Source organism: Arvicanthis niloticus, chromosome 16, assembly GCF_011762505.2.
Source record: "Arvicanthis niloticus isolate mArvNil1 chromosome 16, mArvNil1.pat.X, whole genome shotgun sequence".
In the NCBI taxonomy this organism is placed as follows: Eukaryota; Metazoa; Chordata; class Mammalia; order Rodentia; family Muridae; genus Arvicanthis; species Arvicanthis niloticus.
In genome coordinates this window covers 58241901-58258240 of record NC_047673.1, presented here as the reverse complement: position 1 = coordinate 58258240, position 16340 = coordinate 58241901, and the positions used below count along the sequence as shown (strand labels likewise).

Here is a 16340-nt window from a genome sequence, read left to right as displayed (position 1 = left end):
TCAGTCAAGAGCACATTGATCATTTTATGGCAAAGCATGAGGTCCGGCTTTGCTACCATTTGGTGCCTGGATTACCATGAATACTATATCTATTACCTAAGGACTAAGTTGTGTTCCTGATTGTCCAACGTACAGACACACTACTCATGGTCATAAAACAGAAATGTGGAAAAGAAAAAAAATCAAAGCATTGATGACTGAGAGTTTAGAGTTTTGTTTGTTTTTTTAAAGATTTACATAGATACTAGTGATCTGTATAAATGTCATTTACCTGTGGATTCTGACTTTTTTACGGTAAGGCGCAATGGGTTTCATGATAACCTTTTGTTTTTTTTTATAGAGTATCAAAGTTAAAAATTCTGCCAATTATAAGTATAAAAAAAATTAGAAATGATAAATGACATTCCAATGTTAGAGAGGCTAAACTGTGAATGATAAAAGAAAGTAACCACAGTGTCACCGGCCACTATTTAGGATGAGTTAGGAGGATTATCTAGTTCAAGACCTGTTTGGTTAGACAGATTTTTTTAAAGAAATGTAAAACTCTTTGAATATAAAATCTTTGTATGTGTACTGTTGATAGAATCCTGTTTGTCCTTCACTGAAATGTTGTGTTTGTTATCACAAGGAAGAGAAATCATTATCATGAGAGGCAAATGCTAAGCCCTCGGGAGCTGTAAATGTTTGTAATTCTAGCAGTTCTTGCCCATCCAAACTAAAAGCATCACCGCAGCCCCGTGTAAGACGGATACTATGTTTAATCTCCATTCTTTGGATTGGGAAATGGAGTCATGAAGCTCATAGAAATCCCAAGTAGTAACTAGTGAGAGCCAGATATTAGAGTAGGATTTAAATTCAAACTGAGATCAATTTACTGGGACCTTTTCTAGGATTCAGACAGGCTGCTTTGTGCAGGGATGAAGGTAGTGATAGAACACCTCCCTTAAATGGGGACAGCCATGCACTATATCCCTAGCACACACAGCAAATGAACATTTGAGTAGACAGAAATAAATAAGGAAATTCTGGTTACTTTCTTACATCAGAAGGAAATTATCTTCATACTATGTAGTAGTTAAAGGTGATGGGCTTCTTATTTAGCATTCAAAAATGTCCCTAAATGTCCTTTCCATTGCAGGACATCCATACACTATGCATGTGCCCACAACCATCCTGAAGCAGTGATACTGTTACTAGAAAACGAATCCAATATTAACATCCAGGATGATGAAGGCAGCACACCCCTGATCAAGGTAGCTATTGACCATCTGTTTTGACATGAAATGGATTAGAGTGTGTCCTTGTATGGTTTCTGTTGCTGTGATAAAACACTGACCAAAACCAACTCAGGAAAGGAAATGGTTATTTGGCTTACATTTACACAGCACAGTTCATTCTCAAGGGGAGCCAAGGCAGGAGCTCCAATCAGGAACCAGAGGGAAGAACTAAATCCCAAGATCACAGGAGAATGCAGCTTGTCCATGGCTTTTACCAAGGCTTGCTCAGCTTTTTTTTAAAAAAAAAAAAAAAAAAAAGCAAGTGAGAACTTTCTTTCCAGGTGTGCCCCACCCCTAAGATCCTAGGCTTTCCTACTTCTATCTAAATTATATAAAAAAAGATACTCCACATAGTTGGCCAGAGGCCATTTGCTTGAGGCAATTCCTCAAGTGAGGATCTTTCCAGGTGTGTTAAGCTTATGTCAAATTGTCAAAAAGAACAAAACCTAACCAGCTAACCAATCTCTGCACTGCAACAGCCAACCAGCACAGACCTGAATTTTTAGACTATCTAGGTGTGTTGGCAGAATCCTTAAATTCTACCACTTGTAAAGAGATATGGTGGGGAGATTATAAAATTAGGCAAGCCTGGGGTACTTGAGAAGACTTTGTGTCAAAATAGAGGGATAATATGCATAACTGAAGCTCTATGTTTGATTTAAGGGAAACGATTCAGTGCAGTGGTAGAAATGTCTCCCTTGGCGTCTTTGAATCGAACATATATTTCTTTGTACAATTTCCACAGGCCACCCAGCAAGAAAATGTGGATTGTGTTTCTGTATTGCTGGCCCACGATGCTGATGCAAACCTGATAGATGCCACTGGGAATACAGCTTTCCACCACGCTGTATCCAGGGGTAACATACCAATTACACAAATGCTCCTTGAGCACGACGTAGATTTTGAAGCCAAAAATCGGGTAAAGATCTTTCAACTTTGTTTCCAATATACTTTTAGCAGTGACACTCAGACCTATTTTCTACATGCAGAAGCTCAAGCATTCTCACTGAGTCTCTTCAGAGGAATGCTATTTTCTCCAGATAGGTTTTTCATATTTTTAGTCATTAGTTCCAAAAAACACAGCATAGCATATTTTGTCTCAGAATGGGACTTGATTTTAAAATTCAAAAATAAAGGATTTAGGACCACATGGACACACACACATCACATATACACAGACAATACAAATCAATTTATTTCAAGTTAAATGATTGTAAAATAAATTAAAATGTCTTGCAGCAAAGAAGGTACTGATGTAGGTTTTGTTCAGGGATGAGCGAAGACAGGAAAATGAGAGAGGTGACAGGCAACTTAGGAAATTTGATCATTGGAGAAACTATGCAAAAAGCATTATTTAATTTTTAAAAGGTTTTGGCGTCCATAGGAGATGCTGTTGAGCTTGTGAGATAATTCTTAGTTTAGTAAAGAAATGTATTTGAAATACAGATTGAGAAACTATGCTCCAGACACCTCTTGAGCACACTCCTTCAACAGGGGCCTACCAAACTGTACTCTCTGTTTCAGGGCTGTGGCAATGGAGGCCCTACTCCATGGAGCTAAGATGACTGGAGCCATTGAGTGTTTGGGGAGAGTTCTGGAACGGAGTGGTGTTCATAGACAATGTTGGGCAGGGGAAAGGTGTGTCAAAGGGAAGAAGACAGCAGTGTGTGAGAAAGTGACAGGTGTTGTAGCATAAATGGTCTCTTGTGACTCTTTCCAGTGTGTATTTATGTTCACAAAATCTGTGATGAACTTTCAGTTGAGAAACAAGCCTTTTTGTTAACTGCAATATTTTTTATGTTACAGTTTGGAATAACGCCCATCGAACTTGCAGATTTTAATAATAAACGTGAAATGGTACAATTTTTAGAAACATATTATGAAAATGCACGAATGTTAAACAGGTACCGTTTCTTCTCTTCTTCAATCTTCGTGCTGTTCTTGAGGGTGACAATTTTGTAAGTCAGGAATATTAAAATTATAGGAAGATTGTGAGAAACTCGGAGGCATGTAGTTAGAAAGCTTAGCACACATGAAGTGCGAGCTGGAGAAGAGACTGTTTGACCACAACAAAAGAACAGCATGCCCCCGGGATCTCGATGTAGTTGAGTACTTCACCTCATGCACCATCAACCAAGCCAAAGGACAAACTAGATCAATTGTTGCTCGACTGCAGTATTTTTGCTTGTGACAGTGTTTGTCACTGAAATAAGGGTCATTGGCAAGTGGTCTAACATGGATAAACGCTCTTCCAGAAGAGTCTAGAGCCATACCACCCTGAGCCTGCCCAATCTTGTGTTTAATGGTTTACAAAGTGTGTGTGAGTGTGTGTTTGTGTGTGTGTGTGAGAGAGAGAGAGAGACAGAGAGAGAGAGAGAGAGAGAGAGAGAGAGAGAGAGAGAGAGAGAGAATTTAATTTATTTTTTTCTTATGTTTTCTTCCACTGTTTCTATGTCTAAAATTTTATAACCTAGGACCCCAAAGATGACAGCATAAGACATTTTTAAGAATTATACCATACATAATTCCAGGCAACAAATAGTGTTTCCTAATGAGCTGTTTTGAGTTTTCAGCAGAAAACTACCTTTCGCTGGGAGAAAGATGGTCTCTAAAGTGTCCTTTTACAAGTACCCAGCAACTTTGGTGATTCCACAGTTCAAGACATTTTTCTTCCATATTTCAAATGGAGCTTTCAAAGTGGATATACTTAGTTCATTTCTTTCCACAGAATCTGGTACTTTAGCATTATAAATCTCGTCCTGAATGCTGTGAATGTTTATCTCTGAAAAAGGTTGTTCTTACAATGCCATATGCCCTTTCCATAGGAAATACACTTGTTTATGCTGAACGTTTCTGTTTAGTACACATCTGTATCTGTTTCTGTTGAGCCATTATTTCTATCTTAAAGCACATAGCTCTGTGCTTTAAGATGAGCCTTGCTAGAGATAGCTCACTCTATTTCAAATCTTTAATCCTTTTTGCAAAAATTTAATTTATTTTTTTCTTATTTCTGTTACATCTAGCTCACTGAACCTCTCGTGGTCACCCCATTCCACAGTCTTTCCCTGTCCCTCCTCCACTTCACCTCTGAGCAGTTGGGGAGCCCTATATATCCACACCCTGGCACTTCAAGTCCCTGCAAGGAAGGCACTTCCTCTCTCTCAGAGGATGGACAAGGCAAAGCAGCTAGGATATATTCTACATACAGGCAATAGATCTTTTCAATAGCCCCCATCCCAGTTGATTGGGACCCATATGAAGACCTAGCTGCACATCTGCTACATACGTGCAGGGAGGTGTCTGTCCACCCCATGTTTGTTCTTTGGTTGGTGGTTCAGTCTCAGAGAGCCCCAAGGGTCCTCGGTATTTGATTCTGTTGGTCGTCCTCTGGAGTTCCTAGCTCCTCCAGGCCTGGAATTCTTCCTCCTAGTCTTCCAGAAGACTCTAGAGCCGTACCACTCTGAGCCTGCCCAATCTTGTGTTTAATGGTTTACAAAGTGTGTGTGAGTGTGTGTTTGTGTGTGTGTGTGTGTGTGTGTGTGTGTGTGAGAGAGAGAGAGAGAGAGAGAGAGAGAGAGAGAGAGAGAGATTTTGTGTCTGCACTTTGTGTTTTAATTAAAAGCTAACTATTACTCATGTTTTCTCTTGAGAAAAGGTAGGAAGGATAGCAGTCAGCAATCATAGTCAATTGCTGACAACTGAACTCAACACTGTTTGTCTAGTTCTGTTGGCCCATGGATTTCATCCCAGAACTTGGGAAGTAGAAGATACAGAGATCTCTGTGAATTAAAGCCAACATGGTCCATAGAGTGGTTTTCAGACCAGCATGGCTAGAGTGAGATTCTGTTTCAAAAAATATTGTTTGTAAACATCTAAAGTAAGATACAGTAGGGAATCATATATAAAGTACTTAAAACACTAGCTAAATGTTTTTCTTATGAAGAGCACAATAATGATAACTTTAAAACCTTTGCCTCAGGATAAGTAAGAAAAGAAGAGAGAAGAGAAGACTGTCGCATGTCAGGTTCAATAGAGGTAAGGTTTTTATAGTGAATATAAATGTAGTATACAGTAGCTGGCCCTATTACCCTAACTAAGAGTCCAGATTTTAGCTCCTCTCCCACTGAGACCAGAGAGGCTAATCGCAGAAAGGAATCCAAATGCAGGCAACAGAGTGTGAAACAGTCCTCACTTCAGTTTTTAGGGAAACCACATGAGGAACAATCTGCATATCTGCTACATATGGGGAGGGGGTCTATGTGTAGCCCATGCATGCACTTTGATTGGTGGTTCAATCTCTGTGTGCCCTCATGGGCCCAGATTTGTTGATTCTTTAGGTTTTCTTGTGGTGTCCCTGACCCCTCAATCACACTGTCCTCCTTTGAGTTCAGTGTCCTTCCCCCAACTCTTCCAAAGAGTCCCCAAATGCCTCCTGATGTTTGGCTGTGGGTGTGTACATCTGTTTCCAGCCTCTGCTGGATGAAGCCTCTCAGAAGAGTTATCCTAGGCTCCTGTCTGCAAGCATAGCACATTATCATTGATGATGTCAAAGACTGGCTCTCTCCCACAGGGTAGGTCTCAAGTTGGGCCAGTTATTGGGTGTCTTCCCTTCATCTCTGTTCCATTTTAATCCCTGAATATCTTGTAGGTAGGATGTTTTTGTGAGAGCATGGGTATCCTCCTCCTCCTTCCACTGGAAGTCCCTCCTAGCTAGAGGAGATGACCACTTAAAGCTTCATATCATGTACTGCTAGTAGACTCAGCTAGACTCATCAATAGAGATTCCTAAGAGCCCCCATGGACTCTGGTCTTTGTCTCATCACAGAAATGCCTCCCCTGTGGTATCTCTTCTCCCTGCTCTCACCGTACACCTGTTCCCCACCTCAGTTCCTCTCCCCATCTTCCACAAATTTCCCTCCCTAAATCGACCCCTGATGTCTACTTTATTTTCCCTTCTGAGTGAGATTCAAGCATCTGACTTCAGGCCCTCACTATTTACCTTCTTTAGGTCTGTGGATTTTAGCATGATTATTCTATACTTTATGCCAAAAAAGCACTCCCTTCTAAGTGAGTGCACACAATGCCTGCATTTCTGGGTTTGGATAACCTCACTCAGGATCATATTTTCAAATTCCATCTATTGACCTGCAATTTTCGCAGATTCCTTGTTGGTAATAACTGAATGATATTTCATTGTGTAAATATACCAAGTTTTCTTAATCCACTTTTTCAGTTGAAGGCCATCTAGGTTGTTTTCTGTTTCCGGTATTACAAATAAAGGTTTTACAAACATAGTTGTGCAAGTGTCCTTGAGATGGTTTGGTAGAGCATCTTTAGGGCGTATGCCCAGGAGTGGACTAGCTGTGTCTTGGGGCAGAACTATTCCTAATTTTCAGGGGAAAACAACCTGCCAGATTACTTTTCAAAAGGGATTGTAAAATTATGCCCTCTCACCAGCAATGAAAGAGTGTTCCCCTTGCTCAATATGATTGCCAGCCTGTGCTGTCACTTGAGTTTTCTATTTTAGCCATTCTGACTGGTGTAAGATGGTATCTTTGAGTCCTTCTGACATTCATTACACTGATGACTAAAGACTTTGCACATTTAGGTGTTTCTCGATCTTCTGGGATTCCTCCATTGAGAATTGTCTGTTTAGCTCTTTATCCCATTTTTAAATTTTTAACTTCTTGGGTTCTTTATATATTTTAGACATTAGTTCTCTGTCAAGTGTGCTGTTGGTGGGTATCTTTTTCCAAAATGTAGGCTTCCATTTTGTCCTATTGACTGTGTCCTTTGACTTGCAGAAGTTTTTCAGTTTCATGAGTCCCCATTTTTCAATTGTTGATCTTAGAGCCTAAGACATTGGGTGTTCTGCTAGGAAATTGTCTACTGTACCCAAGTATCCAGGCTATTTCCCACCTTCTCTTCTAGTAAATTTAGTCTGTCTGGTTTATGTTGAGGTCATTGGTGCATGTGAACTTGAGTTCTGTGCAGGGTGATAACTATGGCTCTATTTGCATTCATCCTCATGTAGACATCCAGTTAGACTTGCACCGTTTGTTGAAGGAGTTTTCTTTCTTTTTTAAATTATTGTATTCCTTGGCCTTCTCTGTCAGAATCAAGTGTTAGTGGGTATGTGAGTTCATGTCTGGGTCTTTGATTTGATTCCAGGCATCAACTTGTTTGTTCCCATACTAATACCATGCGGTCTTTACCATGATTGCTCTGTGGTACGTTTGAGATGAGGGATAGTGATACATTCAGAAATTATTTTATTATTTAAGGTATTTTTAGCTATTCTGCATTTTGTTTTTGATAGGAAGCTAAGAATTGCTGTTTCAAGTTCTGCACCTAATTGTGTTGGAATTTTGATGGGAAATGCATTGAATCTGAAAAGGATTTTTGTAAGATGGCCATTTTCACCATGTTAATCCTGTCCATCCATGAGCATGGGATCTTTCCATCTTCAGATGTCTTCTTCAATTTCTTTTTCAGAGACTTGAAGCTTTGGATAGACAGGTCTTTCAGTAGCTTGATTAGAGTTATATCCAGGTTTTTTTTTTTTGAATTATCTGTGGCTATTGTGAAGGGTTTTGTTTTACTAAATGTTTTCTTATTCCAATTATTTTTTTATATAAGGGAGGGCTACTGATATTTTTGAGTTACTATTTTATCCAGCCATTTTGCTTAAGGTGTTTATCCCCTTTGGTGTAGGTGTCCTTTGGTCAATTCTTTGAGGTCTCTTATGTAGGCGGGCAGTCTTGTTTAGTCTCTGATTTTAAGTTTGTCTCTATTTAAGTGGTTGTTGGCCATTGGCTTGTCATATAGTACCTTTATTTTGTTGAGGTATGCATATTTTAGCACCAATGTCTCCAAGACTTTTAACATGAAGAGGTGTTTGATTTTATCAAAGGCTTTTTCAGCTTGCAATGTGACAAACATGCGAATTTTCTCCCACAACCCCTACCACTGCCACCTGCATTCTTTCCCATTCATTCTCATGGCCATCAGGACATCTTCCCTGCACCTCCACACACCTGATACTGAAACACCCCATTTCCATGGCCATCCCCACTCCCACCTAGTTCCCTCCCTCCATCTGCCTCCTATGACTATTTTATTCTCTGTTCTTAGTCAGATTCAAACAACCTTGCCTTGGTTTTTACCTCTTGTTTATCTTCCTTTGGTCTCTGGAGTATAGTATGGTCATCCTGTACTGTTGTGGACCTCTCTGCCCCACGTTGGGGGCCAACAATATTGCGGCCAGAGCTACCCTACATTTGGGGGCCAAAATGTCTCAGACCACTCTATCAATGTTGAGACCTACACTGCCAAAAGCCTTGGGGGCTAAAGTGTTACAGCCCACACTGCCCCAAGCTGCTCCAGTCTGTGGGTCAGGGTTCAGTAAGAGAGAGAGTGAGAACCGACTTGAAGAATGGAGACCAGAGAGAGTATGATTCAGTCCCGTTTATTCTTCAGTCTCTCTTCCTAATCCAAGTCCCAAGTCTTGTGTTCCTAGTCCCTAGTGCCTCCATGTTCCAGGTTACTTCTCCCAAGTGCTAAGTGCCTAATGTCTAATTCCTAGTTCTTCCGAATTCTCTAGTCCAAGTGTCTTCTACCTAATGCCTAATAACTACTCCAAGTTGTACTGTAAGTTGTACTCTCTAACCTAATTCCTAGTTCAAGTTGTACTCCATGTTGTAATCTAAGTTCTATTCTCTAACCTAATTCCTAGTTCCAAGTTGTACTCCTCTCTTCTGTCTGCCTCTCTCCTTTTATATGTCTCACTTCTAAGCCACGCCTCTAAGTCATGCCTTTAAGTCATGCCCTTAGGCCTTGTCTCTAAATCTGATCTCTAAGTCATGCCTTTAAGTCTCACATGCCCAAGGAAAGATCCTGGGTATCTAAAGCAAGATGTTATCAGAGTGTGCTCAACTGTTGTAGGCTTTTGTAATCAAATCTCTTATCAGGGTATATGGCTCAAGATGGCTGCAAGGATGCTATCCGCCTTCTGTCGGCTCCCCACACTGTACTTTATTGCGAATATGCATTTGTCAGTGAGTACATGCCATCCATGCTTTTTGAGTCTGGGTTACCTCTCAAGTTCTATCAAATTGACTTCAAAATTCATTATGTCTTTGTTTTAATAGGTGAATAGAATTCCATTGGATACATGTACCACATTGTCTCTTTTCATTTTTAAAGAATTATTTTTATTGTTAAAATCGTATATGTATACATGACCCCCGAAGCCAGAGGACAGCATTCTCCTAGAGTTGGAGTTGGAGTTTTGCAGACAGTACCGAGAACTGAACTGTAGTCCTCTGGAAGAGCACCAATGTGCCTAACTATAGAGCTATGTTTCATGTTTATGCATTCTTCTATTTTTATTGAATTCAATGTCTTTTTTTATTTACTCCCTTCAAATCCAGCTCACTGGCTGTCTCCCAGTCACTTCCCTCTCACAATGCTTCCCCCATATCTCACTCCTCTTTTGTTCTGAGAGGATAGGGCTGGCCTGTGTATCTCCCCAAACATTCACTTCTCATGTCTTTCAGGCTAGGTGCTTCCTTTCCCATTGAGCCTAGACAAGTCAGCCCAGCTAGTACATCATATCCTATAGACAGGCTATAGCTATTGGGATAGCCCTCGCTCCAGTTCTTCAGGACCCACATGAAGACCAAGCTGCATATTTGCTACATGGGTGCCAGAAGTCCTAGGTCCAGCTCATGTATGTTCTTTGGTTGGTGGTTCATATCCTGAGAGCATTGAGGGTTCTCGTTAATTTACTCTGTTGGTTTTCCTTTGGAGTTGCTATCCCATTTTGGGTCTTCAATCCTTCCTCCTATTCTTCCAAATAAATCTCCAAGTTCAATCCACTCTTTGGCTGTGGGTATCAGTATCTGTCCAAGTCAGCAAATGGGTGGAGCCTCTCAGAGGACAACTCTGCAAACATAACAGAATATCAATAATGTCAGGGACTGATGCTTGCTCGTGACATGGGTCTTGATTTCTGCTGCTGATGGTTGCTCATTCCTTCAGTCTCTGCTTCATCTCCTGGGCCTGAATTTTTTTTGTAGACAAAATAAATTTTGGGTCCATATCCCCAATGTGGTGAGTCACAGCTAAGGTCATCCCAATTGTTTCTTGGGTGCCTCCTTTATCCTAGATCTCTGTCTCATCAGAGATACCCCCACCTCTTCACTATCTTCAGTTGCAGATTTCCATTCATTTTCATGGCCATCTAGCCATCTCTCTTCTTCCTCCCCATACCTGATCCTGAACTCCTCCAATTCCCCTCCCTGTGTCCTCTCCTCTCCAGTTTACTCCCTCCATCTGCCTCTTATGACTATTTTATTCCCTCTTTTAAGTGAGGTTCAGGCATCCTCACTTGTGCCCTCCTTCTTGTTTAGCTTCTCTGTGTCTCTGGAGTGTACCTGTAATTTTTGAACAATAAGCACTTACAAGTGAGTACATACCACACAAGTCCTGTTGGAGCTCAGAATGATATTTTCAAGTCCCATCTATTTACCTGCCGAATTCAGGATGTCTTTGTTTAATAGCTGAATAGTATTCCATTGTGCAGGTGTACAGCATTTTCTTTATATGGTCTTCAGTTGAGGGACATCTAGGTTGTTTCCAGTGTCTGGCTATTATGAATAAAGCTGCTGTGAACATTGTTGAAGAAATGGCCCTTGCTATAGTGGGACATGTTTTGTGTCTATGCCCAGGAGAGTAATAGCTGGGTCTTGAGGTAGAACTATTCTCAGATTGCTGAGAAACCACAGAAGGGATGTCCAACATGGCTGTACAAGTTTTCATTCCCACCAGTGATGGAGGAGTGTTCCCTTTGCTCCACATCTTCGCCAGCCTGTGCTTTCACTTGACTTTTTGATCTTTGCTTTTTTGAGGGCTGTAAATGGAATCTCAGAGTTTTGATTAAGCAGCACTTGGTTTTGTTGATTCTTTGTATTGTTTTCTTTGTTTCTATCTTTGACTATTTCATGCATTCTACTCCTCTGGAATGTGATTGCTTCTGTTTTATCTTCAGAGTGAAGATGTGCTGTTAAGTTGCCAGTATGAAATCTCTCCAATTTCTTTTGAAGGGACATGGTGCTATGAACTTTCCGATGTGCACTACTTCTATTGTGTCCCATAAGCTTGAATACTTTGTGCCTTCATTTTCATTGAATTCTAGAGTCTTTGCTTTCTCCTTTCACCAGTGGTCATTGAGCATAGAGCTTTTCAGTATCCATGAGATCGTAGGATGTCTGTTGTTTCTCTTGTTGATATAATCCAGCTTTAATCCATAGTGACCTTATAAGATGCAAGGGGTTATTTTAGTCTTCTTGTATCTGTTGATGCAGATCTGTATCTGTATATTGTCAATTTAGGCAAGGTGTCATGAAGTGCTGAGAATATACATGTATTGGTGTTTGTGTGAAATGATCTGTAGACATCTGTTAAGTCCATTTCATTCATGACATCTACCTGTCTATCTGTTTAGTTTCTCTTTTGGTGACCTGTCCATTGGTGATTATGGGGTGTTTATGACCCCTACTGTTAATGTGTGGAGTTTGATGTGTGATTTAATCTTGGGTAATGTTTCCTTCTGAAGGAGGATGCCCTTGCATTTCAGGCGTTGCTATTCAGAATTGAGACATCATCTAGGTGGATTTTTTTTCTCTGATTAGTATGCAGTATCCTTCCACATTTCTTTTGATTACTTTTGGTTGACAGTCTATTTTATTAGATATTAGAATGGTTACTCCAGCTTGGTTCTCCAGTCCATTTGATTTTTAATCCTTTTTGCCAGCCCTTTATTCTGTGGTAGTGTTTATCTTTGTTGCTGACATGTGTGTTTATATGCAACAGAATGATGGATCCTGTTTATACATCCACTCTGTTAGACTGTGTGTTTTTATTTGCTAAGTGAATCCATCAATGTCGAGAGGTATCAGTGACTAATGATTGTTTGTTCTTGTTATTTTGTTGTTGTTGTGTGTGTTTCCCTTCTGTAGGTTTTGCTGTGGGATGATTAACTTCTTGTGTTTTCTTGAGCATAGTTACTCTCCTTGTGTTGGAGTTTTCTTTCTAGTGTCCTCCCTAGTGATGGATTAGTAGAAAGGTATTGTTTCCATTTGGTTTTGTCATAAAATATCTTTTATTCTCCATCTATATTGAATGGAAATGTTGCTGAGTACAGTAGCCTGGGCTGGCAGTTGTAGTCTCTTAAGGTCTGGAAGACATCTCTTCAGCCCTTTTGTCTCTTAAGTCTCTGTTGAGAAGGTTGGAGTAATTTGCATTGGTCCTTCTTTATATGTTTGATGTTGCTTGCCTTTTCCTCTTCATGGCTTTTTGAGATTCTTCTTTCTTCTGTACATTCAGGGTTTTGATTATTTTGTGACTAGAGGATTTTATATTCTGGGGTAATAATCTCTTGGTTGTACTATAAACTTCTTGTATGTATGTAGGCATCTTTCTCTTTAGGGTAGGGAAGTTTTCTTCTGGGATGTTGTTGAAGATACTGTCTGGGCCTTTAATCTGGGAATCTTCTCCTTGTATTCCTATTTTTCTTAGGTTTGGTCTTTTCATAGTGTTCCAAATTTCCTGGATGGTTTGTGTCTCAAGTTTCTTGGATGATTTGTGTTAGAAAATTTAGATTGTACATTTTTTGACTGACGTATAAATTTCTTTGATTGTACCTTCTGTGGCTGCGATTCTCTCTTTTATTCATTGACTTCTGATGGTGATGTTGTGTATGTATTTCCAATTCTCTTTTCTTGATTTTTCATCTCCATATTACACTGCCTTTTGTTGATTGTGTTCTTGTCCTGGCCATTACCATCCCTTTGTCTCTGGTGTTGGTTGGCCTACTCAACCTTGTTAGTAGCAGGGAAATTTGTCTGAAATCCTCTTTCTTGGTTGAGTCTTTATGTGGTTTACATATCAGGGTAATTGTGGCCTTATAGAATGACTTTGGTAACGTTACTTCTGTTTCTAATTTGTGGAATGGTTTGAGAAGTATTGGTATTATCTCTTTCTCTGAAATTCTGGTAGAATTCAGCCATAAGGTCCCGGGCAGTTTATTTTATTTTATTTTATTTTATTTTATTTTATTTTATGTTTTATTTACATTTCAGATGCCATACCCTTTCCCCATTTCCCCTCTCTAGAAAACCCCTATCCCATGCCCCCTTTTCCTTTTTGCTTTTATACAATTTTTTAAAATGTTAGTCAAAAGCTTTATAAGTTTGGTAATGCTCAATCAGAAGTGTAACCTAATACCCAACCTAGATATATCAACTATCTTTGACTGGTGGAGACACGTGAACAACTGCCTCCATGCGCCCCCTCTTTCTCTCTCTTTCTCTCTCTTTCTCTCTCTCATCACCTTGCTTCTCCTCTCCTTCATCTTCTCCTCTCCTTACTGCATCTCTTCCTCTTGGTACTCCTTCCCCCTTAGCTCCTCCTACATATCACCCTTCCTGTTACAATAACACTTTTCTCTCAAAATACAATTAGAGCATAATTATTCCTATTTGTACCAGTGAGGTACAAGATAGTCCTAATACCCAGCCCATCATTTTGTTGATTAACCAGAACCTCTGTCATCTATCCTAACTAAAACATTTAGTTCTGAACCTGGCTTTTTTCTTGGCTTAGAATAAATGGCAGCTGAAGAAATTGAGCATCCTTGGAGTTACTGCAGTTGTGCAGAGACAGCCACAAGGCAAGAATTGCCTCTTTCCATCTACAGACAAATTACTGTCCAGAAAAGGACACACTTGCAGAATAGTCGACTGATTATATCTGCCTAGACAGAGTAATCAGCCCTTAATAACTCTGCATCACTAAGGTCTGTCAGATGCTTCTTGGCCAGAAGGCTGAAGATTTGATGCTCCAACATTCTGTAGTATAGGGGCCGTCCAGGTGTTCAGCGGTCTCTCTAAGTTGACTACGTTTTAGAAGCTATGATTTGTGCTTCCCATAATTTCAGTCAACTCAGTCACTCTGGATTTCTGTCAGGGTTGAAGACCTATAGTATCATAGCCAATCCTGGCTATTTACTTTGACAGAAAAGACCCGGGCAGTTTTTGATTGGGAGATTTTATGAGTGTTTCAAATTCCTTAGAGATTATACTTCTTTAAAATTGTTTATCTGATCTTGATTTAACATTGGTAAGTAGTGTCTATCAAGAAAATTGTTCATTTTGTTTAGATTTTCCAAATCTGTGCAGTGCATTCTTTTGAAGTAAGACCTGATGGTTCTTTCCAGTTCCTCCGTGTCTGTTTTTATGTCCCCCTTTTCATTTCTATCTTTGTGAATGTGGATACTGTCTCTGTGCCTTTTAGTTCGATTGGTGAGAGTTTGTCTATCTTGTTGATTTTTCTCAAGGAACCAGCTCTTGGTTTAGTTATTTGTATTGTTCTATTTGTTTCCAGTTTGTTGATTTCAGCCCTGAGTTTGGTTATTTCCTGCCATCTACTCTTGTGCGTGTTTGCTTCTTTTTTCTAGAGCATTCAGATGTACTTTTAAATTGCTAGTACGAGATCTTTCCAGTTTCTTTGTAAAGACACTAAGTGCCATGAAATTTTCCTCTTGGCATGCATTCACTGTATCCCATGGGTTTAGGTATTCTGTGCCTACACTTTCATTGAATTCTACAAAGTCTTTCATGTCTTTCTTCATTTTGACACTGATCCAGTGGTCACTGAGTAGACAGTTGTTCACCCCCATGAGATTTTATGTATGCTTTTGATGTTTCTGTTCTTGCTGCATTCCAGCTTTCATCCATGGTAGTCCAATAAGACAGAAGGGGTTCTTTCAATTTTCCTGTAGCTGTTGAGGCTTGTCTTGTGGCTGAGTATAGGTCAATTTTTGAAGAAGATCCTGTGAGGTGCTTAGAAGAAAGTGTATTCTTTCGAATTTGGGTGAAATGGTATGTAGGTGTCTGTTAGGCCCATTTGATTCATAACATTTGTTTAGTTTCTGACTCAATGACCTGTCTAGTGGTGAGAGTGGGATGCTGCAATATGTTACTACTAATGTGTAGGGTTTAAAGTAGGATTTAAGCTTTAGTAATGTTTCTTTTACAAAGGTGAAGGCCCTTTGATTTGGGGTATTTAGAATTGACATGTTCTCTTGGTGTATTATTCTGTGATGAGTTTGAGATATCCTTCCGTGTCTCTTTCATTGATTTTGGTTGGAAGTCTATTTTATTTAGATATTACAATTGCTACTCAGCTTTCATCCCAAGTCCCTTTTCTTGGAAAAACATTTTCCAGTCCTTTACTCTGAGGCAATGTCTATCTTTGTTTGCTGAGGTATTTTTCTTGTATGCAACCAGAGGATGGGTCCTGTTTCCACATCCAGCCTGTCAGCCTGTGTCTTTTTAATTGCAGAAGATGAGTTCACTGATGTTGAGAGATATCAACAACCAGTGATTGATAATTCCTGTCATTTTCCTGTTTGTGGAGGGAGGATTATTGTGTTGGGAACACCAGTCAATTTGGTCTTTTGCAAGATTTTCCTTCCTTGATTGGCACTCTTTCTTTAGGTTGGGTAAATTTTCTTCTATGACTTTGTTCAAAATAGTTTCTTGTCCTTGGAGCTGGTGCTCTCTTCACTTTCGTTCATCCCTATTAGTCTTGGTAGGACTTTTCTCACACTGTTGCAGATGACCTGATGACTTTGAGTCAGTAATTTTTTAGGTTTAACATTTTCTTTGGTTGATGTATTAGTTTTGTGTGTTCTATCATCTAAGCCTGAGGTCATGTTTTTCGTTATTTTTTATTCTGTTGGCTGTGCTTCTGTTCCTGTTCTCTTTCTTAGGTTTTCCATCTCCATGTTTCCCTCAAACACAAATTTGTGTTTTCTTTACTGCTTCTTTTACCATTTGCAGGTTTTGAATTGTTTAATTCATCTTCTTCACCTGTTTGATTGTATTTTCCTATATGTTGAAAGGGATTTATTAATTTCCCCTTTAAATTCCTCAGTCATCTTACTAAGATTGGATTTAAAGACGTTTATTGTGCTTTGACTGTGTTAGGATATCCAGA

The 16340-nt window shown here is 39.6% G+C and overlaps 1 protein-coding gene across 1 annotated transcript in view; it reads left to right on the top strand.

The window, feature by feature from the left end:
• LOC143434710 (uncharacterized) overlaps positions 1 to 16340 on the top strand; it is a 29493-nt gene that overhangs the window by 6126 nt on the left and 7027 nt on the right. Inside the window, exons 2-5 of the mRNA XM_076914259.1 lie at positions 1139 to 1253; positions 2023 to 2196; positions 3084 to 3181; positions 5257 to 5312. Of these exons, the coding sequence (XP_076770374.1) occupies positions 1139 to 1253; positions 2023 to 2196; positions 3084 to 3181; positions 5257 to 5312 (443 nt within the window). The remainder of the gene's footprint in view (positions 1 to 1138; positions 1254 to 2022; positions 2197 to 3083; positions 3182 to 5256; positions 5313 to 16340) is intronic.